The sequence below is a fragment of the Danio rerio genome, chromosome 20 (genome assembly GCF_049306965.1).
Source record: "Danio rerio strain Tuebingen ecotype United States chromosome 20, GRCz12tu, whole genome shotgun sequence".
NCBI lineage: Eukaryota > Metazoa > Chordata > Actinopteri > Cypriniformes > Danionidae > Danio > Danio rerio.
The window spans coordinates 6365315-6389488 of NC_133195.1; the positions used below are offsets into that span (position 1 = coordinate 6365315).

At 36.2% G+C, this 24174-nt stretch overlaps 1 protein-coding gene across 1 annotated transcript; it reads left to right on the forward strand.

The window, feature by feature from the left end:
* Window positions 1-8048: 8048 nt before the first annotated feature.
* On the forward strand, window positions 8049-13967 carry ftr63 (finTRIM family, member 63). Its single transcript, XM_688693.11, has 6 exons — window positions 8049-8531; window positions 9988-10083; window positions 10194-10427; window positions 10515-10674; window positions 11823-12026; window positions 12198-13967. Exons 1-6 carry the CDS (start codon window positions 8064-8066, stop codon window positions 12485-12487), a joined length of 1452 nt encoding a protein of 483 aa, XP_693785.10. The 5' UTR covers window positions 8049-8063; the 3' UTR covers window positions 12488-13967.
* Window positions 13968-24174: the final 10207 nt, after the last annotated feature.

The window sequence follows — 24174 nt, forward strand, 5'->3', positions numbered from 1 at the left end:
GGAAACACTGACTTCCCTATTAGCACAGAAACTAATGACAGAGAGGCTGGTTATTCATAACAAGGCCTCAGTTCAAGGGAATTGTTAGATCCCATTTCCATCCAAGGTTATTCCAAGGTTCTGCAAACAAAACGCTCTAGATTTCATATTTTCAGAAAGGAGGTCTGCTGGAAAAGTGCCAGCCGACAAAGTGCTTTTAAAAGCAGCGCTAACGTCATTGGAGATCAAGGTGAAAATTAAAACTAAAGGACACTGGTAAACTGCCTTGAGTTTTATTATATTATTAATATTAGTTACTGTGACTTTTAACATTTGCATAGCAACAGCTAAGACAGGAATAAACTTCTAATTTGTGGTTACAGCTGTAAATAGGCTGTAATTGAGGTTTATGTTCCTGGGGAGGACATGATAAGACAGCACTGAAATCAGCCACTGAAATGGCCCTGTAGCTCATTCACCACAGCATTATCAGTGCCTTCTGTCCAGATTTAGCTTCCACAATGCGCACAATGGAAAGCCTATTAATTCCTATTGGTTTGAATTTTGTCAGCAGCTACCCAAACTATCTTGAATGCAAGATGTGATCTGGCTAATAAAAAATGATTAGCCTACAAAAATCAGTGGTGGAAGGAGTATTGAAAATTTATACGTAAGTAGAAGTACCATTGCTTGCCTGAAATGTAGTGCGAGTAAAAGTATCTGTTGTAAATATTACTCAAAGTATGAGTAAAAATTAGTCCTAGAATGAGTAGACCTTTCAAAAGTACTCAAGAGTAGTGAGTATAGTGATCATTACGCTGTGAAAAGCTGATTTGTTTACATGTAATTTGTGCATGTGTGTGTAAACGTAACATTCTGTAGTGCATTTAGTTATTGCCCAGCAGGCACACAATGTACTACGACGCTAATATTAGGTGAGATTTAGGTTGTGACGTCAGGTGACCAAAATTCAATGTTTAGCCAGCATCTAAAGACAAAGTTATTTTCATGTCTAATAATGACGTCAAATGACGTTAATTTGGTTGATTTTAGGTTGTGCTAAAAAGTCTTGAACCAACATCATATTGACGTCAAATACTGACATTTTTTCATCAGGTATGGCAACCAAAACTCAACATCTGATAGACGTCATAGTGGTAACGTTCACACAACATCAAGCTGTAACATCATTAGACGTTGATATTTGGTTGATTTTAGGTTGTGTTAGAAAGTCTTGAACCAATATCATATTGACGCCAAATACTGACATTGTTCGTTAGGTATGGCAACCAAAACTCAACATCTAATAGACGTCATAGTAGTAACGTCCACACAACGTCAAGCTGTAACATTATTAGACGTTGATATTTGGTTGATTTTAGGTTGTGTTAGAAAGTCTTGAATCAATATCATATTGACGCCAAATACTGACATTTATACGTCAGGTATGGCAACCAAAATTCAACATCTGATAGACGTCATAGTGGTAACGTCCACACACCGTCAAGCTGTAACATCATTAGACGTTGATATTTAGTTGATTTTAGGTTATGCTAGAAAGTCTTGAACCAATATCATATTGACGTCAAATACTGACATTTATTCATCAGGTATGGCAACCAAAATTCAACATCTGATAGACGTCATAGTAGTAACGTCCACACAACGTCAAGCTGTAACATTATTAGACGTTGATATTTAGTTGATTTTAGGTTGTGCTAAAAAGTCTTGAATCAACATCATATTGACGTCAAATACTGACATTTATTCATCAGTTATGGCAACCAAAACTCAACATCTGATAGATGTCATAGTAGTAACGTCCACAAAATGTCAAGCTGTAATATTATTAGACGTTGATATTTAGTTGATTTTATGTTGTGCTAGGAAGTCTTGAACCAATATCATATTGACGCAAAATACTGACATTTGTTCTTTAGGTATGGCAACCAAAACTCAACATCTGATAGACGTCATAGTGGTAACGTCCACACAACATCAAGCTGTAACATCATTAGACGTTGATATTTGGTTGATTTTAGGTTGTGTTAGAAAGTCTTGAACCAATATCATATTTACGCCAAATACTGACATTTATACGTCAGGTATGGCAACCAAAATTCAACATCTGATAGACGTCATAGTGGTAACATCCACACAACGTCAAGCTATAACATTATTAGACGTTGATATTTAGTTGATTTTAGGTTGTGCTAAAAAGTCTTGAATCAATATCCTATTGACGTCAAATACTGACATTTATTCATCAGGTATGGCAACCAAAACTCAAAATCTGATAGATGTCATAGTAGTAACGTCCACAAAATGTCAAGCTGTAATATTATTAGACGTTGATATTTAGTTGATTTTAGGTTGTGCTAGGAAGTCTTGAATCAATATCCTATTGACGTCAAATACTGACATTTATTCATCAGGTATGGCAACCAAAACTCAACATCTGATAGACGTCATAGTGGTAACGTCCACACAACATCAAGCTGTAACATCATTAGACGTTGATATTTGGTTGATTTTAGGTTGTGTTAGAAAGTCTTGAACCAATATCATATTGACGCCAAATACTGACATTGTTCGTTAGGTATGGCAACCAAAACTCAACATCTAATAGACGTCATAGTAGTAACGTCCACACAACGTCAAGCTGTAACATTATTAGACGTTGATATTTGGTTGATTTTAGGTTGTGTTAGAAAGTCTTGAATCAATATCATATTGACGCCAAATACTGACATTTATACGTCAGGTATGGCAACCAAAATTCAACATCTGATAGACGTCATAGTGGTAACGTCCACACACCGTCAAGCTGTAACATCATTAGACGTTGATATTTAGTTGATTTTAGGTTATGCTAGAAAGTCTTGAACCAATATCATATTGACGTCAAATACTGACATTTATTCATCAGGTATGGCAACCAAAATTCAACATCTGATAGACGTCATAGTAGTAACGTCCACACAACGTCAAGCTGTAACATTATTAGACGTTGATATTTAGTTGATTTTAGGTTGTGCTAAAAAGTCTTGAATCAACATCATATTGACGTCAAATACTGACATTTATTCATCAGTTATGGCAACCAAAACTCAACATCTGATAGATGTCATAGTAGTAACGTCCACAAAATGTCAAGCTGTAATATTATTAGACGTTGATATTTAGTTGATTTTATGTTGTGCTAGGAAGTCTTGAACCAATATCATATTGACGCAAAATACTGACATTTGTTCTTTAGGTATGGCAACCAAAACTCAACATCTGATAGACGTCATAGTGGTAACGTCCACACAACATCAAGCTGTAACATCATTAGACGTTGATATTTGGTTGATTTTAGGTTGTGTTAGAAAGTCTTGAACCAATATCATATTTACGCCAAATACTGACATTTATACGTCAGGTATGGCAACCAAAATTCAACATCTGATAGACGTCATAGTGGTAACATCCACACAACGTCAAGCTATAACATTATTAGACGTTGATATTTAGTTGATTTTAGGTTGTGCTAAAAAGTCTTGAATCAATATCCTATTGACGTCAAATACTGACATTTATTCATCAGGTATGGCAACCAAAACTCAAAATCTGATAGATGTCATAGTAGTAACGTCCACAAAATGTCAAGCTGTAATATTATTAGACGTTGATATTTAGTTGATTTTAGGTTGTGCTAGGAAGTCTTGAATCAATATCCTATTGACGTCAAATACTGACATTTATTCATCAGGTATGGCAACCAAAACTCAACATCTGATAGACGTCATAGTGGTAACGTCCACACAACATCAAGCTGTAACATCATTAGACGTTGATATTTGGTTGATTTTAGGTTGTGTTAGAAAGTCTTGAACCAATATCATATTGACGCCAAATACTGACATTGTTCGTTAGGTATGGCAACCAAAACTCAACATCTGATAGACGTCACAGTGGTAACGTCCACACAACATCAAGCTATAACATCATTAGACGTTGATATTTGGTTGATTTTAGGTTGGATGTTTTATAATAGACAAGAAAAAATAAAGTAGTGACTGCAGGTTAAAGGAAAGTAGTAGAGTAAACGTACAAATTACTGCACTAGAATGTACTCAAGGTGAGTACCTGGAGTATAGGCTTCTAGTTATTTTGGGATTTTGTTTTCCAATATCAAGTAAATTAAAGGGTTTTTGTTATGAGTCCCCTTCAAAATCCCCAATAATATCTGGATGCATATATGCAAGCTGAGACATGCAGTCTCAGATAACGTCACTGTGAGGGGTCTGTCTGTCTGTCTAATCTATCTATCTATCTATCTATCTATCTATCTATCTATCTATCTATCTATCTATCTATCTATCTATCTATCTATCTATCTATCTATCTATCTATCTATCTATCTATCTATCTATCTATCTATCTATCTATCTATCTATCTATCTATCTATCTATCTATTTATCTATCTATCTAATCCTTATATTGTAATCTTATTAGGATTGTGTGATGTCAAACTGAACAATAAATGATATAGATATGATATAGATGCCATTTAAATTTAAGAATGGAATCCATCACATGAAAATCATGAAAATGATTATACTTCAGGATCCATGTTATCAATAGGTCTAAAACAATACCTGCTCTAATGGGAAAAAAAATTAATGTTCGCTGGAAGCTGCAAATATTATTTAATTGGCAGTCTCTAAAATGTAATTAAGCATTGACTTTATCTTTTATGTTACATTTGTTTTGATATTCATTTACATATCTGTAAGAGCCATTTCTAAAATCACACACGAGTTCTAAAGCAGCGATACAGATGAAGCAGAAAACGTGTCATGTCACAAGTTTGCCACGAGAGGTCACTCATTAGCCTTCGTGTTTATGAATCAGTCACTTAAAGGGTTAGTTCACCCAAAACACATTTGCTAATTCTAAAATTGTTCCAAACCTGTTTATGTTTCTTTCTTCTTCTGAACACAAATGAAGATATTTTGAAGAATGTTTGTCTCCAAACCGTTTTCATTTACCTTCATAGCACTTTTGTTCCAGTATAAAGGGAACAAAAGAAAAAAATTTCAGTAAACCTGACTGCCGTCCCATTGCTTCTCAGTGCTATAAAGAAATGCGTTACTGAAGTGGTTGGAAGACAAAGTTTAATTCTTTTGGTTCTTTGATAAAGAAAAAATTTAAATTTAAAAATTGAACTTTTTTTATTCAGGTAAACTTTATTTAACTGTTATTATTGTATGTTGCATCATATTTGTGGCAGATATTTTCTTAATTTGTTAAACTGTATCACAAAAAAAGTAAAAAATAAATAAATCAAATAAACTGTTTTATCTTAACTGTTTTATGTGTTTGTTTTTGTCAACAGTCAATTATACCTTTCATGGCTATAATGATTTTTTTTTTCTTTTATGCAAAAATCATTTGAATATTAAGTAGAAGTGATGTTCCATAAAGATTCTTTTATAAATTCCCTACTGTAAATATATCAAAACTCAATGTTTTAGCACTATTAACAGCATATTTAGTAAAATAGGAACATTTCTATTATTTAGTTTAAATTCTTTGTTCACTTATCAAAGTTAGTGCAAATACATTTGGTGGTAAATAACGACTTACTATTCACATTCTCCAGAATTCTGTATTATAGTTAGTTAAACAGTATTGATATAGTCAGAATGCACTGTAGACATTTCAGAACGTGACTAAACTGTCTGTTTCATTTAAAACTGATGAAAAAATGTTTGACTAAATTTACTCAAATGAGTAAACTGCACTCTAAAAATATCCGTAAATGAGTATTTTTTTTTTCTTTATTTGTATTTTGTGATTCATTTAATTATAATTTTTTCCCCATTTATTTATACTTTTGAATTGCATTATGGGACCTTAATCTTTCTTTCAACAGCTTTTAACCTTGAAAAGAACGATAAAGTTACTTTTATTAACATTTAAAGTAATTTATACAACAGTTCTGTCTGGTCCTCAAATCTGATTAGCTGATAGCCGTGATATATTTAAGTAATATCAGCACCCAACCTCTTACCCTTTGTGTATTACTACGCCCACATACAGCCAGCAAAAACAAAGAGCTTAGAATGACCAAGAGGCGACACTCTAGTGTAATTTGGGAAACAGCCACTAGAGGGCGCGGCGGCCATTTTGGAATGAACACTCCAATAGAACAACAGCATATTATAAGTCTGTAAAATAAACTATTAAAAGTGCTGAGGATTGTGATAATAAGTGTTGTATTGTCGTCTTTCAGGTTGTATCTAAGCTTTAATGCGCTTTTCAAATAAATAAATAAAAAACAAAGCAGCTGCTTGCCATCGCGACAGTAATGAGATCCAATGGACGACCGACCACTTTCACTTCAAAATGGCGGAATGCAGGGCTGTTGCCGCTGTTGCAATGGAACGTTCTATTGAGTGTCGCCTCTTGGTCATTCTAATCTCTTTGGCAAAAAGCAGACACTACAGATCTAAAGTTTAAAAGATGCTTGCTCAGCTGTTTAGTTGTCGGCTTATGATTTGAATCCAACGCAGAAGAAAGAAGTTCCTCATACAAAAGGGTTTTTGAGACTCTCCATGTTTGATTTTGATTTTATATACACTATTATGCCGTCAAACTGTTGTATAAACGCAATATCACACGAGTAGCAGTGCGATATAGCTGTATATCAGCACTGGTGGGGGCACTAAGGCAAATAAATAAATCAAGTTTGCTGAAGATAGTTTGCAGTTTCATCAGCAGAAGCCAGCTTCGACACTCGCAATGAGGTCCTTGGCCGCTCTGCTTACAATCACCAATCAATAACAATTACGGTCTCACATAACGTCATACATATAGGTGTTCTAACCTGATTGGTTAAAACACAGATAGACTAGGAAAATATCCACGTGGGGTTTGTGTGTATATTCTGAACAATATCTTAAGCATGGACGTCAGACATCCACTAGACTGATTAGAGCTGACTCCAGACCTGTGAAACGGATCAACAATCAAATAGAACACACACACACACACTTAAAGTACAATCTGTTTCTTATCCCAGGCTGAGTGTACTCTCAGCCGTCTTCATCAAAACTGGTTAAAAACGGTATAATCTACATTCAGGCAGTTATAATCCTTAATACACAAAGTCTATCTTGAATAAAAAGTAGAATCACTTTAAAAGAATTAACCATAAAAATAACATTTTAGACAGTATAAACTAATAGAAATAACAACAGAACTAGTTGCTTCCAGTCTTCAGCCCTCAGTTCCAATCGAGGACTCCGTGACCTCTGACCTAGTTTGGTGGTGTCTGAAAATAGTTTTAAAGAGACAGGCAAATGCACTGAACATTCTTATAGTAAGCCATGCGTTAACTTATTCATCAATTAAAATTCAAAGTTAAATACTCATTCAAATAATCAAATAATTATATTTAATAAAAATAATGAGAAAAGGATAAATGTTGATTCATGCTGAGATGGTTTGGAAGGTATAAATCTAAATCGTTCATTACTAAAATGTTCATAAAAGTCACTTTGTTAAGCTGTAGAGTTGAACTTTCAACATTAAAAGTGGACAGAGCAGAGATCAAGGTCCTTTAATGTCATTCACAATCGCAAATAAACACAGAACACTTGTGAAACAAAATATGGAAACTGTTAAATAACAGTTATTTTTACAGTGTTATTGTGTTTGTATTTAAAAAATGCACAACCCCAAAGGTTACTACTTTTGCAGTCATCATGGTAAGGTTTGTCTGACATTAAAAGCTGTATTTGAGTTTCTCTACCAGTTGAGCATTGAACTGGAGGCTCAGTTTCGTTTTCCCTTTCACTATGTGAACTTTCACATTACTGTTAAGTCACACCCTTTACAGAAGACCTGCCTTCAGTAATCTAAATAACCAGGAAACTATTCTAACTCCATAGCTGAAAACTTCTCACTTGTCTTCCTATTTTTTGAAATGGCAGAAGCCAGTATTTCAGTGGAACATGATCAGTTCAGCTGTTCAGTTTGTCTAGATCTACTAAAGGATCCAGTAACCATTAACTGTGGACACAGTTACTGTATGAGCTGCCTTACAGATTGCTGGAATAAGGAGGATCAGAAAGGGGTTTACAGCTGCCCGCAGTGCAGAAAAACCTTCACCCCAAGACCTGCGTTGGGTAAAAACATCATTCTGGCGGAAATGGTGGAGAAAATGAAGAAAATCTCAGCTGTTGTTCCAGCTGGATCTGGAGATATGCAGTGCGACGTCTGCACTGGAAGAAAAAACAAAGCCGTCAAGTCCTGTCTGGTGTGTATAGAATCCTACTGTCAGATTCATTTCAATCGTCATGAAGAATTTCGCTCAGGAAAACCACACAAAGTGATTGATGCCACTCGACGAATCAAGCAGATGATCTGTCCTCAACATGGGAAACAAGTGGAAATCTACTGCCACACTGACAAGACCTGTATTTGTTGCCTGTGTGCAATGGGTAAACACAAAAACCACAGGATGGTAACAGCCACAACAGAGAAGACAATCAAGCAGGTATACATTTAATTCATTTGTCTTCACTTCACAAAATGATGCCACGTTAAACATGCAAAAAAACATTTTATGCTTTCTGGGTTAAAAAAAAAAGTTATGTTTTTATGTTTATAATTACAAGGTGTCACAGTCATTAAATTCATATTTTCAGTGTTTCATATGGTATTAATATTGTTTTACATTTTAAATTATATATTAAATTTCCGAGTTATGTAAAAATAAATAGTTCTTTACATGTGGTCAACACACACACACACACACGTTTGGTTTTGTGAAAAGCGGGGACATTACATAGGTTTCCATTGATTTTATGCAGCCCAAACCGTATATTATAATGCCCTCACCCCACCCTACCCCTAAACCCAACCATCACAGGAGACTGTGTGCAGCTTTACTCTCTGATTAAACTCATTCTGTGGGAATTATAAGCATTTTGAAAAATGAGGACGTCACCAATGTCCTCATATTTCACCTCCTTTTGTAATACCTGTAATATCTCTGGATGTTTCCCAGAGATGGGTTGCAGCTGGAAGGACATCCGCTACATAAAAACATGCTGGATAAGTTGGTGGTTAATGTCGCTGTGGCGACCCCTGATTAATAAAGGGACAATGTCACGTTTAGCGTGATCAAAACAGAAACAAAAGGTTGCGGATCCAAGTGCAGATTTTATTAGATATTTAGTGCAGTATTAGTGACAAAAAAATACATTATATCAAAGTGCAAAGTAACAAATAAACAACAAAACAAGAAACTAACACAGATAAACACGTACTAGACTTAAGCAAGATACGAGAACAAGATCAGGAACAGCAACTCGGAATATCAGACTTACTGGAAACTAGAGACAAGACAGTCAAGATAGACAAATGACGCGATGACAAACAGAGGTGGAATGATAGAATATATAGTCCAGATAATCAACGGAAAACAGACACAGCTGTGATGGCAGATCAATATTGTGGACCAGATGTAATGCGCTTGGTATGTATAGATTTGTAGTTTTTGGGCGCTGTAGTTCCTACTCAGTGTCCGTTGAACTACAGCGACCTCAGGTGGTCACTGACAGTCATGACAGACTAAGCCGACAAAATGAATGAATGAATGAATGAATGAATGTTGTGGCATTCTGCCATAAGTACTGGCAAGTATGTATACTCATGCTTCAGACAGCAGCTCCAGCAACACTTATATTAGTCACGTAAAGCATCTCTTTTTCTTCTGAGAGTTATAGAAGCAAACGTTTCAGTTTGATTGTGCTGTTTGTTGGATTGGTATATTGCGATTATAGTTACATTTTATTATATATTATATATATTATATATTAAATATTTATATTTTATTATATATTAGATTATATACATAAAATATACCTTGTATATATATTTATATTACATATAATATCAGTAAAGTGATTGGAGAATAATTAACTGATAAAGCATTTTGTGTTTAACAGAAAAATCTAGAACAAACACAAAGAACCTTCAAGCATAGAATCCAGCAGAAAGAGAAAGATCTTCAGGAGCTGAGAGAGGTTGTGAAAAGTCATAAGGTGAGTCAGCTGTAGCCTAATGCTCGTCCACTCAGTGGTCAGCCCAGTTCCATTGACGCTCTCTGTGCGCAATAGCAATAAGAGCTGAATTTTGACGTGTGTCCTAACAGCGATCCACACAGGCAACAATAAAGAACAGTGAGATGATCTTTACTAAACTGATCTGCTTCATTGAAAGAAGCCGCTCTCAGATGACACAGGTGATCAGATCTCGCGAAAACGCCGTAGTGTCTAAGGCTGAAAGACTCATGGAGCAAATGAAGCAGGAGATTGATGAGCTGAAGAGACAAGATGCTGAAATGCAGCAGCTTTTACAAACAGAGCATCATATTCTTTTCCTTCAGGTAGACAAGCAGGAAAGCTTTTTTTTAATACAAATTAACAAACGTAGATGTTTTCAATTGTCTTTATCTGACGTATTTTGTCTGCAGAGCTTCCGCTCTTTCTTTCTTCCCCCTGAATCTACAGATTCTTTCAAGCTTGCCGTCAATACTTACATCTGCTATGACGATATTAGAAAATCTGTCTCTCTCCTACAAAAGAAACTTGAGGATTTCTGCACAGAGACGATAAGCAAAATATCTGGTAAAGGTAAAGCACTGGAGTGTTCAAATATTAAATGTGCATCATATAGACCTTTTTCATGGCTGCTGCATGGAGGGCGCCATAGCGACGAGCGTCTTTCGGTAGAATGCTAAAAACTTCCGTTTACAGCGTGTACAACTGATAATTTGCGCTCCGAAAATGGGTTTCAATAACGTTTTTAATGGATAACAGAGTGTTTTTGTGACACACAACTTAGAAATGTGTCTGTTAAAGCCGTTATAATCTGTCACATGTAGGTCAAGCGCGTCAGAAATACGAGAAAAACGTTCTCCTAGTCCACGTGTCTGCCGTCAGAAATACAGTGTGTGTGTGCGTTCCCCGCCTGTCAGCTGTTAGCTCAGCGGCTCTTTAACACACACACACGCACACACAGAGAGAGAGAGAGAGAGAGAGAGAGAGAGAGAGAGAGAGAGCAAACCAGAGTACTGGCATGAAACTTAACAGGTATGAAAGTTGTGCAATTTACAAAAATGACCAATAAAAGTCTGTTACTGATCCTCTGCTGGCTGATTTGCTGTTCATTCTAATCGCGAGCCGTTTGTGTTTTATTTTGTGTGTTGTTTTCACCACGGTTTGTGTTTTTCTGTCATTTCGAAATGACACTAGCCTATATTTTCACTTTGTCACAGTTATTAAATCAGTGTGTCAGTGGCACAGTACAGGCTACGTGTGTGTGTCAAACATTTTGGTGAACTACATTTGTTTGGGCTGGTTATATATTTGAAATAAAGAGAAAATATTTACTTTAGCGATGACAAGGCTTCATTTAAACTGCAGAAGATGCCGTCTGACAACGAGGGGAAAATGCCTCACAGCAGCTGTTTTCCATCCTATTAGATCGCATTTCTTTAAATGATCAGTCCAGGAGATGGTGCTGATGGACAACAGTATTAGTTTAAAGAGGATAAAAGCAGGTAAAATAGATTAAAACTATCGTTTCAAAGCTGTCCAAATGTGACTGTTTACACGCATCAGCTGCCGACCGGAAGTTCTTCGCATTCTCCTTGCTCATACACGCAAAGCATAATGGGTAATTTTGCGTACCAAGAAAAAGGTCTATAACAGGATTAGATCAGTTATCTTGTCCCATAATAAATATTATATTTCAATTAAATGACTCTTGGGTTTCGTAGTGAGATTTATTGGGGTCAATTTCACATCTGATGAGGATGAAGATGAGGAGGATGAGGATGAAGACGAGGAAGAGGATGATGATGAAGACGAGGAGGATGAAGATGATAATGAAGACGAGGAGGATGAAGATGAGGAGGATGAAGACGAGGAAGAGGATGATGATGAAGACGAGGAGGAGGATGATGAGGAAGAGGAGGACGACAGTGAGTATAAAGATAAGGATGAGCTTAAAAAAAGGAATATATACATTTTTTTTTAATCAATGGTACAAATTATCCTATTGTATAAACAATTTCAGTCAAAAGCAAACTATACTGTAGCTCTTCTTGACTGAATATTTAACTATGGGCCATGTTTTTTTTTTCTCTCCACAGCGTCAAAGCCTAAATTCTTTACAGCATCACAGTCCAGAAGTTATAAACAAACATGGACACATCAAGCCTTCTCAACATCAGAGTCAAAATCGAGGAGCTTCAGAGAATCAGGGTCAAAACCTGGACCCTTCCCTAAAAGGGAGTTAAAATCTAGGAGCTTCAGGGAACCAGAGTTGCAATCTAGACCCTCGTCAATAACAGAAACGGGGTCCAGGGGTTTGATAAAACCACGGTTTGGCTCTATACCGTCCAAACTGTCACGTGACAGATACTACACACAGAAAGACTAAAGGCTAAGAACATCCTCAGTAAAAAAAATAAATAAATAAAAAAAACCTACCTAGTTTTTAGCTCTGTATACCATAAGACTATGTGGAAGGGCAAAGAGCTTTTGATTCTAGGGGTAATTTATAAACTATAGATGAGCATATGAAAACCGTTTTCATATAGGCCTCATTCCTACTAGATATTAAAAAAAGCAGTGTTTCTCAACCAAGTTCCCGGAGGACCACCAGCTCTGCACATTATCCCCTTAACCAACCACACCTGATTCATATAATCAGTTCATTAGCAGAGACTGAAAGACCTGTAATGGGTGTGACAGACAAAGGGAACATCCAAACCATGCAGTGTTGGTGGTCCTCCAGGAACTTGGTTGAGAAAGTACTCAAAGAGTAAACCATATTATCTGAACTAATGATACTGTATTGTTGCTTGCCATAGTCTTGATGCATTATGGGAAGAAATATCAGTGATCAATATGTTTCTGTGTTTTAAATGTTTGGTAACTATTTAAAAAATAATTACATACAAATAGAAACATCTAGTAGAATTTTGAAGTATACATGAATTTTATGTCTATATAGTGAAATTTTAGAGGTAATTTCAAAGCCTATCAACTATCTGGATATCCCACCTCAGGATGGTATGCGTTTTGGTATTTTGTGTCAAAGTATTTTGTGGTATACAGGTACAATTATTAGCTTAGCACATAAATGCTAATCAAAATACATTTTAAATTCACTGTTTACTTCAGTACTTACTTGAAAAATAATGGTATTTCATTTAACCGTACATAGTAAAAAATATCCTGAAGCGAAAGTGCTTGAACAGATCTGAAAAAGTAGAGATATTCATGCTTGATTTTCACAGCTCATAAAGGATAGAGAGTAAAACAGGATTCTCAGAGAGGATTGTGCTCAATCAGCAAGTACTGCATTTTCCTAAGAAATGTTGTCGGGAAAAAACTGTGTAACTGCTGCTTATGCCAAGGTAATGGAATTGTACAGGACCTGTGGGGAAAGCAAGATCAACAACAAGCTATGAAAATTGAGTTTTTATGCTATACACTTAAGTTAATCTAAAGATTGTATTCCAGTCACGTGCTGCAGTGCATTTCAGTAAGTAAGGGATTTAAAGGCATTACATGACAACAATGTGTTAAAAATATTACATTTACCCAAGACTACTAACTTACTGAGTATTTTCTTTGTTGTTGAAGTTTTGCGATCCAATGACAGCATTGCCAAAACATATCCTGTTACACACAGATCCACGAAAACAACTAAAATGCTGTATCATGCATGTCATGCCAGTAGATGGCGATGTCAGTTTATAAAGAAACAGCACGAATGGTCCTGCATCGTGGTGCCATTGTTGTTTTTGTAGTCTTTGTGGATGATTTTTCAAAAGGCAACATTACAATTTTCAATTTGCTCTTTACCAAAATGCAGAATATATGTAAATTAATAAATGCATTGTTAACAAGTTGTATTGTTGGTTTTGTTGGCATGTTTAACAACTTTCTGTCTTGCAATGTCAGTTCCCATACCTCAAAAGTCTCTTTTTTTAGAGTCAGACTTACTGTGCATGTTCTATTGACGAGAACACTAGAGAAACACTAGATGCCAGCAAAACAATTCTAGAGAGCTGAGAAATGGGTTTTGGCACGATATACTACTGTACAGTCTCAATCTTGTGAACTGAAGATGTACATTTAAATATATTCTTAGCAGATATTGATAGTTTGTTAGATAATACTAGTAACCAGCAACATACAGAAGTTTTATGATATAATAAAAGTCTCCAAATTAACCAGGAAAATAAACAGACATTTTTAATATCTGTGTCAAAAATCCTTACAAATCACACAGGTTGATTAAATTTTCAATTCAGTTAAACCCCATTTTTAATTGAGTAAAATAAAATGCTCAGCTCAGAGGTCGCATTGTTTAGTTTGTATAGAAATATGAGAGAAAGACAATTTTAAAAAAAGGTGCAAAATACTGCAGTAAAATACATACAATAAATACATTTAGAATTTTTTCATAAATATATAATAAATGTTTCAACAATAAAATATTGTAATATTATTCTAATTTAAATGATCAGTTTAATATGTAAACAAATATATATATATATATATATATATATATATATATATATATATATATATATATATATATATATATATATATATATATATATATATAGTTCTTGTGTGTGCGTGTTGGCAAAATTTTTAAGTTGCATTAATCCAGTCTTCAGTCTCACATTATCCTTTTAAAATATTCTGAAATCACAGAAGTAAAATAAATTTTAAAACATATTAGCATTAAAAACAGTTATTCTAAATGTAAGATTTCATCATAGCCTATTGCAGTGTTTGTTGATTTCTTATGAAATAAACGCAGCCTTTTTGAGTAGAAGGGATTTCTGAAAATAAAAAAATACGTTTACAAATCTGTACTGTATATTGATGTTATTTTAGTACCTACCCCACTTGCAGAGTAGACCTGACACATGCAGGTTGTGTTCTTTATAATAAAAAAACAAAAACAAATAATGATCGCCTTTATGCCCACAAAAAAAAAAAAAAAAAAACTTAATCTGCAACAATATGCAGTAATGCTTTAAAATAATGGTCTAGTTATGCTAATGTTATTAACTTTCTTAGTAGCATGAGCAAACAATTAGTAATACATTTAATACGGTAGTTAAACTTTGTTAATGTTACCTAGTTAAAGTTAGAGAACAGAATAGGATCAGGTTCATTCGGTTGAATTCTGGACATTATGTGATATTGCTTTGGCTTATTTGTGGCTTCGATCTGACAAACAGGAGCGGACCACTCTGGAGCCATCATTTCATTCAGTATGTGGTCCAGATGTAAGTGTCTGGTGTGGGCCAGATCTGGGCCAGAATAAAAGCAAACTGTGCCCAAGAATAGGGTCAGTTCTGGTTCATTTGGTTGAATTCTGGCTAATATGTGATATTGCTATGGCTTAATTGTGGCCTGTGTTTGCCAAACAGGAGTGGACCGCCCGTGCCATTATTCCATGTGGTAAGTGGGCCGGATTTAAGCCACATGAATTTTGCTAGCTGGAATATACCCAGGTAGCAAAGAATTCTGGCCCAGATTTGGCATAAAGCTGGCACAGCAGGCATTCGTCTGGCACTGGCATGCAACATATGGGCCAAACATGGCCCAGGTTTGGCTGAGGTGGCACCGTCTTACAGGTGGCCCTCAAGACTTGGGCCAGATCTCAAATGTAGTATTTGGCCCAGATGTTTAAATGTACATGTGGGCCACATAAGTTTGGCCTAGCTTGACCCACTTTTAAAATACATTTATATTATTTTTTTAGCAAAGAAAAAATTCTATAAATCAGGTCGCTTCAAGAAAAGCACAGCCATAAAGCGAAATGCTTCATGGGTTTATGAAAAACATTGCAATCGTAACACACCAACATATCGGGCCCAGTTCAGGCCCGGTTATGGGTTATTAATTTGGCTGAGACTTGGCCCACATATGGTCCATGTTTGCCGCTTGTATGGAAGCCAGAATTGGTCCAGTCATGTACCGTAATTCACTGCGGCATGTGGGCCAAGCAAATGCTGATGGTGTGGGCCAGATCTGGGCCAGAGAAATTTTGCTATGGGGGTAATTGTATTATCTTTTGATGTTGTAAATGGAATGGGGCAGCATCGTATCCATAGGCCTTATCGGAGGGTACAATGTGCGAGAGTTACAGCCCCAAATAGGATAAACAAAAAAACTAGCTGCCTACACTTTATTTTAGGATGTCCCTTATTGTTACAGTGTAACTATTCGTTTAACTGAGTAATATACATGTATAGGCTACTTCTGCTACTGTTAGAATTGCACAAACACACAAAAACAATACCTGTATTAAGAGACAAAACAGAAAATCTCTGTGATGTTTTGGCGGTTTTTTTCCTCAGACACGAAGAGCTTGTTTTAATGAATGAGTGGGCTCCCCTCTCTTTCTTTCTCTCTCTCTCTGTCTGTACTGTTTTGTATTCTGTGCTGGTCTCTGTCGCCAACAGCCGATCTAAATATAGCCTCACGTGAGGAAGCAGGAGCAGGGGGGTAAAGCTGCTCTAAAAATAGTCATCCAGTCCTATTGCTTCAGTCTTTCTCTCCATCACCTTCTCTGAAACTTTCTCCTTTTCATCATCAATCTCTGACGCAGTTCCTCTGCGTACTTTTATCACAAACACGAACATCAAGAATTTATTCATTTTCTTTTGCTAACTTGATCTTCTTCCCTATGTTGTAACTGTAATAATTTACACAGGGGCTGAAATTGGTCCTTGATTGATATGCAGGTCATAATTGGCTACAGGCACTTTGAAAATACAGAAAAGTCTAAATATAATATAAATTGTTAGGCTCACACAACACACTAATGTCTTATGAAGTGAAATGATCAGTTTGGAATCGAGCATTGATGGAAATGGAAGATTATTTAGCCTACAATCCCACAAGTTTAGCTGAAGCAAGCTTTTTATAGATCCCTAACATCCGATAATTTCACGTGACAGAAAGTTTGCACTCAAGATTGTTATCACACGATTGAATAAGCATTATCAGTGGTTATCAGCTGATAGATATGGGCCAGTAGGGGCCTTCTGCGCTTACTAGTTGCTTAGAAGGCTGTTATCATCCATCCACATGGTTAATCAGCTATACTAATAGAGAAGACTCCACATCCAGATCTGTTTTTACAATACTCTTGAGGGTTGGGGTTGGGGTAGACGTTAATAAAATACAATTAATATAGCCAGAGCTTACTGTGCCAAATATTCGCCAAAAGTGGCCCACATATGTCTTAAGATAAATGGGCCACATTTGCACTTAAAGTGTGAGCCACTTTAGGTTCAGACCCAGATTACCCTTAAATGACTATACTACATTTTTGCCAACTGTGGCCCACATTTGTCCTTCATCATTTGGGCCAAATTGATCATTTTCCACATGGGCCACATTAGGCTCACATTCAGATTACATTTTGCCATAAGTGCCAAATCTTTGCCTTAAATGGCCCATATATGAATTTGAATCTTTGGCCCCCCTTTGCCATTGTACAGATGGGCAACTTCAGGCTCATTCATATGCTATCTGTGGACAGATTAGACATACTTTATATATGTGTAGTCATTCATTTCTGTTTATTTGATGACTAGTCTGACTGGTTTTGACCCATTTTTAGTCGTCTATTAGATTTTTACTGACAGTCCAAGTTTACCCTTGTTTTAGCCAAGACGGCTACCCTAGTAGCAAATAATTCTGGCCCAGATTTGGCATAAAGCTGGCACAGCAGGCATTCATCCGGCACTGGCATACAGCATGTGGGCCAAACATGGCCCGGGTTTGGCAGCGGTGGCACCGTCTTTAAGGCGGCACACAAGATTTGGGCCAGATGAAAAATGTAGTATTTGGCCCAGATTTAAAAATTTGATAAGTGGGCCATGTGAGTTTGGCCAGTCTTGACCCACATTTAAAATACACTAAAATCATTTTTGAATAAAGAAAAAAAAAATTCTACCTATCAGGTCACTTTGAGAAAAAGCGTGCCCATAGTGTGCCTAAAGCGCATCACTCCATGGGTTTATCAATTTAATTGCAATCGTGACACACCAACCTTTCTGGCCCAGTTCAGGTCCAGTTATGAGTTATTAACTTGGCTGAGACTTGGCCCAGATATGGTTTGTGTTTGGCCCTTGTCTGGAAGCCAGATTTGGTCCAGTCATGTACCGTAATTCACTGCGACATGTGGGCCAAGCAAAACCTGATTGTGTGGGCCAGAGCTGGGCCAGAGAAATTTTGCTATGTGGGTATGTTTAGACGTCTTTTAGACATCTTTTAAATACCAAAAAATGCTTGCTGGTTAGTTACTGGAACATCCTTCATGTAAAGAACCTACCAGCTCAGCATTTTGTGTTATAAAGCTACAGAACACTCACTCTGAGACATATAGTTCACTCTTGATTTAAAGTTTAAACCAATGAGTCTCGTTCTAATTTTTTGTTCATGAATGGATGATAAACTGTGAGCTGAGAATGTGTATATCTGCGTGGGCTGTGCCTTTCCTAGTTTCCCCCTCACAGAGGTGCACATATATCCGTGTGAGTGGGCTGCTGCAGCGCACGTGCCGGTTGTTGCCAGCATTTTATCAATTGAGCCAATGACGCATGTTTGTCTCGCAGTTGCCAGCAAACACACATTTCATTCACACACACAGTCTTCTAATAAACAATTACTGGACTAGCACACACATGTTTGCTCCCTCACTGCCAAACTGTAATAATCTGATGTCTGAGTCACTCTTTAACTAGTGGTTTTCGTTACGTTAAGCAGCAATTTTAGATTTAAATCAACCGAACGTGCATGCATTACCACACATGCTGTACAGAAAATGGTTTAATTTACAGATCAGCAAATAGAGTCGAAAATGAGTCACAACAAATCAAAACATAATGTTATGATGAGCGTAAATGAAAGGTTAGGTAGATGAATCAAGAAGCAGATGGACCTCCAGAGGTTAGTGTGTTCGCTTGTCATCGTCTTACTGCGTTGGCAAGAAATGTCACATGCAGATAAACAGCCTGGTTGCCATAGTGACGATGCCTTAACTCCACATGCATCAGTGTCTTCCTGTGTTTGCATGTTCAGATGTCTGCTTTGCACTTATCATAACAATTTTAACACACATACAATCGGTACAATGGAAAACTGTTTTAAAGATGTTTAAAAAATAATATAAATAAACATTTGTGGTAAATTTCTTTAACCTGTGGGTAATTTTTTTTCAACACATGTTCATTCTAGAAAACGTAGCCCTATATACATTTCTGGAGATTGTGAATTATGTAGCCAGGAGTACGTATGGCTGCATTTCATTTTAAAACGATCGCTACGTGGCCGTATTACCAGCTGACCGCTTACCTCCACAGGACGGCTTTCCCGCTGTTACATACCTGTCAACATTGGGATGTGAAAATAAGGGATGTGCCCACTCTAATAAGGGATTCGTTATTTAAAAATCCCCAAATTACTAAATATGCTCATTTGGAGCTGTTTCGTTAGAAATAAACAGTTAAATGGTCAGTAATATGTTTTATTACTATTTACAAAAGAAAAAATAAACAGTATACATTAGCAGCAAATAAATTAGCAAACAGTTTATTGAAATTAATAGCTATATTATAATGAAATAGAATCAATATCAAGTCTCATTAATCTTCATTGTATAACCTACACATTCTGATTAAAGAGAAACGAATGAATGATTTATTTAGATTTTTTTTGTTTGATTACATTAAATAACAGAGGTGTCACTTTAAAAATGCACTCATCTAATGTTATAATAAAAGCATTCGACTTTTTAAGGTCATTTAGGACGAAATTACTTGTGTTTGAAAAAAAACAACCTACCAAGATCGACATCTTTAGATATTATTATTATTATTAGTTATGTGTATATCTGTTTAAATGCACCCAAAACCCAGACTTTTGCTCCGCTTTAAATCACGTGTACAGAATCTGTTTAGCAAAGAGCGTCTATTTATCAAATGGAGAGCGTCAGCTGACAGTCACGCACCGCTATATGACTGTTTCGAGGATTGCATATGCACCGTTTTTAAGTTTATTTTAAAGTGTTTTCATGCTTAAACAAAGCGAAGCCACAGAACAGATTCGCATTTAAGAGTAAGTGGCGGCCCCTGGTGGTTTGGCGGTATGGGTTGAGGATAGGGAGGCTCGGCTCTTTAATGTTTATTTGCCATTCAGACAAAGACTAAAAATCGGGAGAAATACAGGAAAATACCTTTATGGGATGATAGCGGGATAGAACTGTGAAATACTGGAGAATCCCAGGCAAAACAGGAGGGTTGACAGGTATGATGTTTTCAGTTAGCCCAGTTAGTTTGCTATGTTCGTTGGGCGTGAGACGCAGAGAGGAGTTGACCACAATGATGAGGTTTGAGTCTGGTGAAAAAAAGTTTCCAAAAAGCACACAGCAAATTTCAGGAGTTGAAAAATTAGGAGTTAGGCAAAAAGTTTGAAAGAGTTAAATTTTTAGAGTTCATTTTTAAACTTTAACACCAATTTGCGTTATAGGATACTCCCTGCTGTGTTGCATTTTGGAGTTCATTCGCTGATGTTTAGCTTCACATTTGGAGTTAAATTTTTAGAAATGTGTTAAAATTTAATGCCAAAAAGCAGATTAACTTAACTCTGCAGGGGAGTAAATTTGATGGTCTTGAATCTATACTCAGATTGAGTAGATTTTAACTGCCAGAGAGTTTATTCCAAAGACCAGAATTTTCGGTGCAAGTATGACAAAAACAGAATCCAAAAAAATAATGTAAACAAGTAAATAACAGGGTGAGAATATGGTAAAGTCTGGAAATGTGGTAAAAATCAGGCGAGGGTTTTTCTTTGACAGCTACCCCTGGTGGATTTACGTGGGAACAGCATGGATGCCGAGAGAAATTTGAGATCTCAAAAAGAGTACACATCGGCCTCTGGTGGATTCGTGGAAACAAAACTGCAAAAAGAGTAGCCCCTGTGACGTATTTGGTGCTCTCCAGAAATGTATATAGTGGTACATTTTCAGAATGAACCTGGGTTGGACTTTTTTCTTCAGTTGAATATTAAAGGGATACACTGTTAACAATTCCCTGTAGAATCTACAGTAACTTACTGGCAGCAGATTGCCAGTTACAGCAAAAATACTGTGTTAACATTTACAGCACCATTTATCTTGCTGTATATGTATTTACAGAATTTTATGTATTGAATTACTGCCAAATATACAGTATATTTTCAGATTGCAACATTAAAATGCCAAGTGGTGATCAATTCCATTCTTTAAGGCTAGGGTTATGATGTATTTATGTGCTTTCGGAAGCTTACAAAAAAGGTCACCTCCCAACTCCATTTACAGGATGGAAGAGCCAGGATAAAATTTAAATCTATTCCATTTGTGTTGGTCTGAAAGAAGAAAGTCATATACAGTTGAAGTCAGAATTATTAGCCCCCCTTTAAATTATTATTATTTTTTTCAATATTTCCCAAATTATGTTTAACAGGGCAAAGAAATTTTCACAGTATGTCTGATAATATTTTTTCTTCTGCAAAAATTCTTATTTGTTTTATTTTGGCTAGAATAAAAGCAGTTCTTAATTTTTTAAAGCCATTTTAAGGTCAATATTAGCCCCTTTAAGATAATTTTTAAATCATTTATTTTAAACCATCGTTATACAATAACTTGCCTAATTACCCTAACCTGCTAAATTAACCTAATTAACCTAGTTAAGCCTTTAAATGTCACTTTAGGCTGTATAAAAGTGTCTTGAAAAATATCTAATAAAATATTATTTACTTTCATCATGGCAAAGATAAAATAAATCAGTTATTAGACATGAGTTATTAAAAATTTAGTCCAAAAAATCTGCTCTCAATTAAACAGAAATTGGGGAAAAAAATAAAAAAAAGGGGGGGGGGGAGGGGGGCTAATAATTCAGAGGGGATAATAATTCTGACTTCAACTGTGCACTCAGGATAGCTTAAGGGGGAATAAAGCATGGAGTAATACATTGTTGAGGATTGAACTGTTGCTTTAAATGAGGATAATATTTATTTAAAAATGGATCAATGTAGTGGCCTAAATGCAATTATATCAGCTTAATATATGCAATCAACTTGCATATAACTATGCATGTGTACTGGGCCTTAAAGAATTTTCCTCCTTCCATGTGCTGTAATTGTCAAAATCAAATCCAACCCAGACGTGCAATTAAAGTCTTTATAGTTTATGAATTGCTGACTTGTTTTAGCAGTTATATGTTGACGCAGCTCTCACTCCACATTAAAGTTATGTACTGTCATAAGTCAAATGAACTGGGTCAGCTTAAAGAATGAAATGCAGTGTCAGGAACTGACAGCATATATCTGCCAGGATTAAGATATTACAAATTACAGCTTCAGAATTTCACAGAGATAACTTGCAGATTAGGAGTATTACAAAAGTTATATATAAAACCTTATCATTACTTAGCAGCTTTGCAAATAAAAAAACTGGCCTTGTCACACTTGGATTTGACGGAACCTTTGATTTGAAAGCCATTTGAAATGGATCTCTCTTGCTTTTGTAAAATGAACATTCTGGCTTCATTTATTAAACCTCTTGCCATTCTATATTCATGAGAATTCTGAATAAAATACTTTATAATATTCATTGTTTCCTTGACAAATTCTATCCAGTAATTTATTTAGTCATGTTCTGTTTCCCTATGAGGAAAGTATACAGTATACAATTTGGATGCGACTCTATCCGCGGTGTTTTGGATGGTGGAGGGGTGTAGCAGAAGAAGGACGAAAGTGAAGAGGGTTGGGGAGCCGTGGAAGAAAGTATGAGTGAACAGTGCATGGGTAAGAAGGGCCGTTAAGGAGGGGGATCGGTAAAATTAGATGCTGGAATAGATTTCAGAGGTGCCAGATACGAAGCCGGCTTGTTCCGGCACAAATAAGCCCTAAGTATGAGTAATCCCAGGCTCATTCTGAAAACAAACCACTATACATTTCTGGAGAGCGCCAAATACATCCCAGGAGCTACGTTTTTTTTTCTTGCAGTTTTTGTTTTTGCAAATCCACCAGAGGCCGCTCAGTATGCTTTTTGAGATCTCAAATTTAACTGGTGAGTTCCATTCGCGCCTGCTGTTCTCCACAAAATCCAGCAGAGGTCACTGTTGACTCACTGACTATCCAACACAATCTCATGGCAATTCGTAACTTTTTCATTTAGTGGCTAATTTGTATGAATTCGTACAATCTAATTAGTACACTTTAGTACGACTTGCTCATCCCCCAATGACAGTTGGGTTTAGGGGTGGGGTTAGGTGCCACGCCTCCTTTTTAAAATCGTACAATTTTGTATGACTGAACTCGTACGAATTTGAACGAATTAGCCACTAAACTGGCAAAACGTAAAATATTTAAGTTTTCTTGTAAGATTAGGCTGGACTAACTGACTGACTGATCAACTGACCTTCCCGCCCACTTGCTAAACTCAACCAACAAAAAAAAAAAGCAATTCTTTTTTTTTAAAAAGCAATTCAGAAAAAGAAAAGCCCTCACATGATTTTTACCACATTTTTTTTAGATTTTACCACATTCTCACCCAGTTATTACTTATTTTATTGGCTTCTGTTTTTGTTTTACCCACTTTCTGGAATAATTTTTTATCAGTCTCGGACCCCGTCATCGTGGTCAACTCCTCTCATGTTCGCCAACATCCATAGTAAGCTAACTGGACAAACTGGTAACAGTGGGAAAGTAGTACATTTAGTGGTAAGCGGTCAGATTGTAAGCATAAAAAGTAACATCATCATACCGCCCTCTAGCATTCCTTTTAACGAAGAAATGCAGCCATACGTACTTCTAGATACATCATTTGTGATCTCCAGAAATGTATATGAGGCTACATTTTCAGAATGAGCCTATTTTTTTCAACCCAGGCACATTCTGGAAACGTAATCCCGTGGAGGTACGTATTTTTGCAGTTTTTGTTTTCACGAATCCACAAGAGGCTGCTATGTGCGAATGTCTCTCGCGAGTGCCGTTCACGCCCGCTCTCATCTTGCGTAAACCCACCAGAGACCGCTGTCG

What these genes read in the sequence shown, in the direction of transcription:
- ftr63 (XM_688693.11), top strand. Translation starts at nt 8,064, where the DNA reads ATGAGCTGCCTTACAGATTGCTGGAATAAGGAGGATCAGAAAGGGGTT. An exon ending in AAGCAAAATATCTGGTAAAG is followed by an intron (nt 10,675 to 11,822) that starts GTAAAGCACTGG and finishes TGGGTTTCGTAG; the next exon opens with TGAGATTTATTGGGGTCAAT. An exon ending in TGAGGAAGAGGAGGACGACA is followed by an intron (nt 12,027 to 12,197) that starts GTGAGTATAAAG and finishes TTCTCTCCACAG; the next exon opens with CGTCAAAGCCTAAATTCTTT.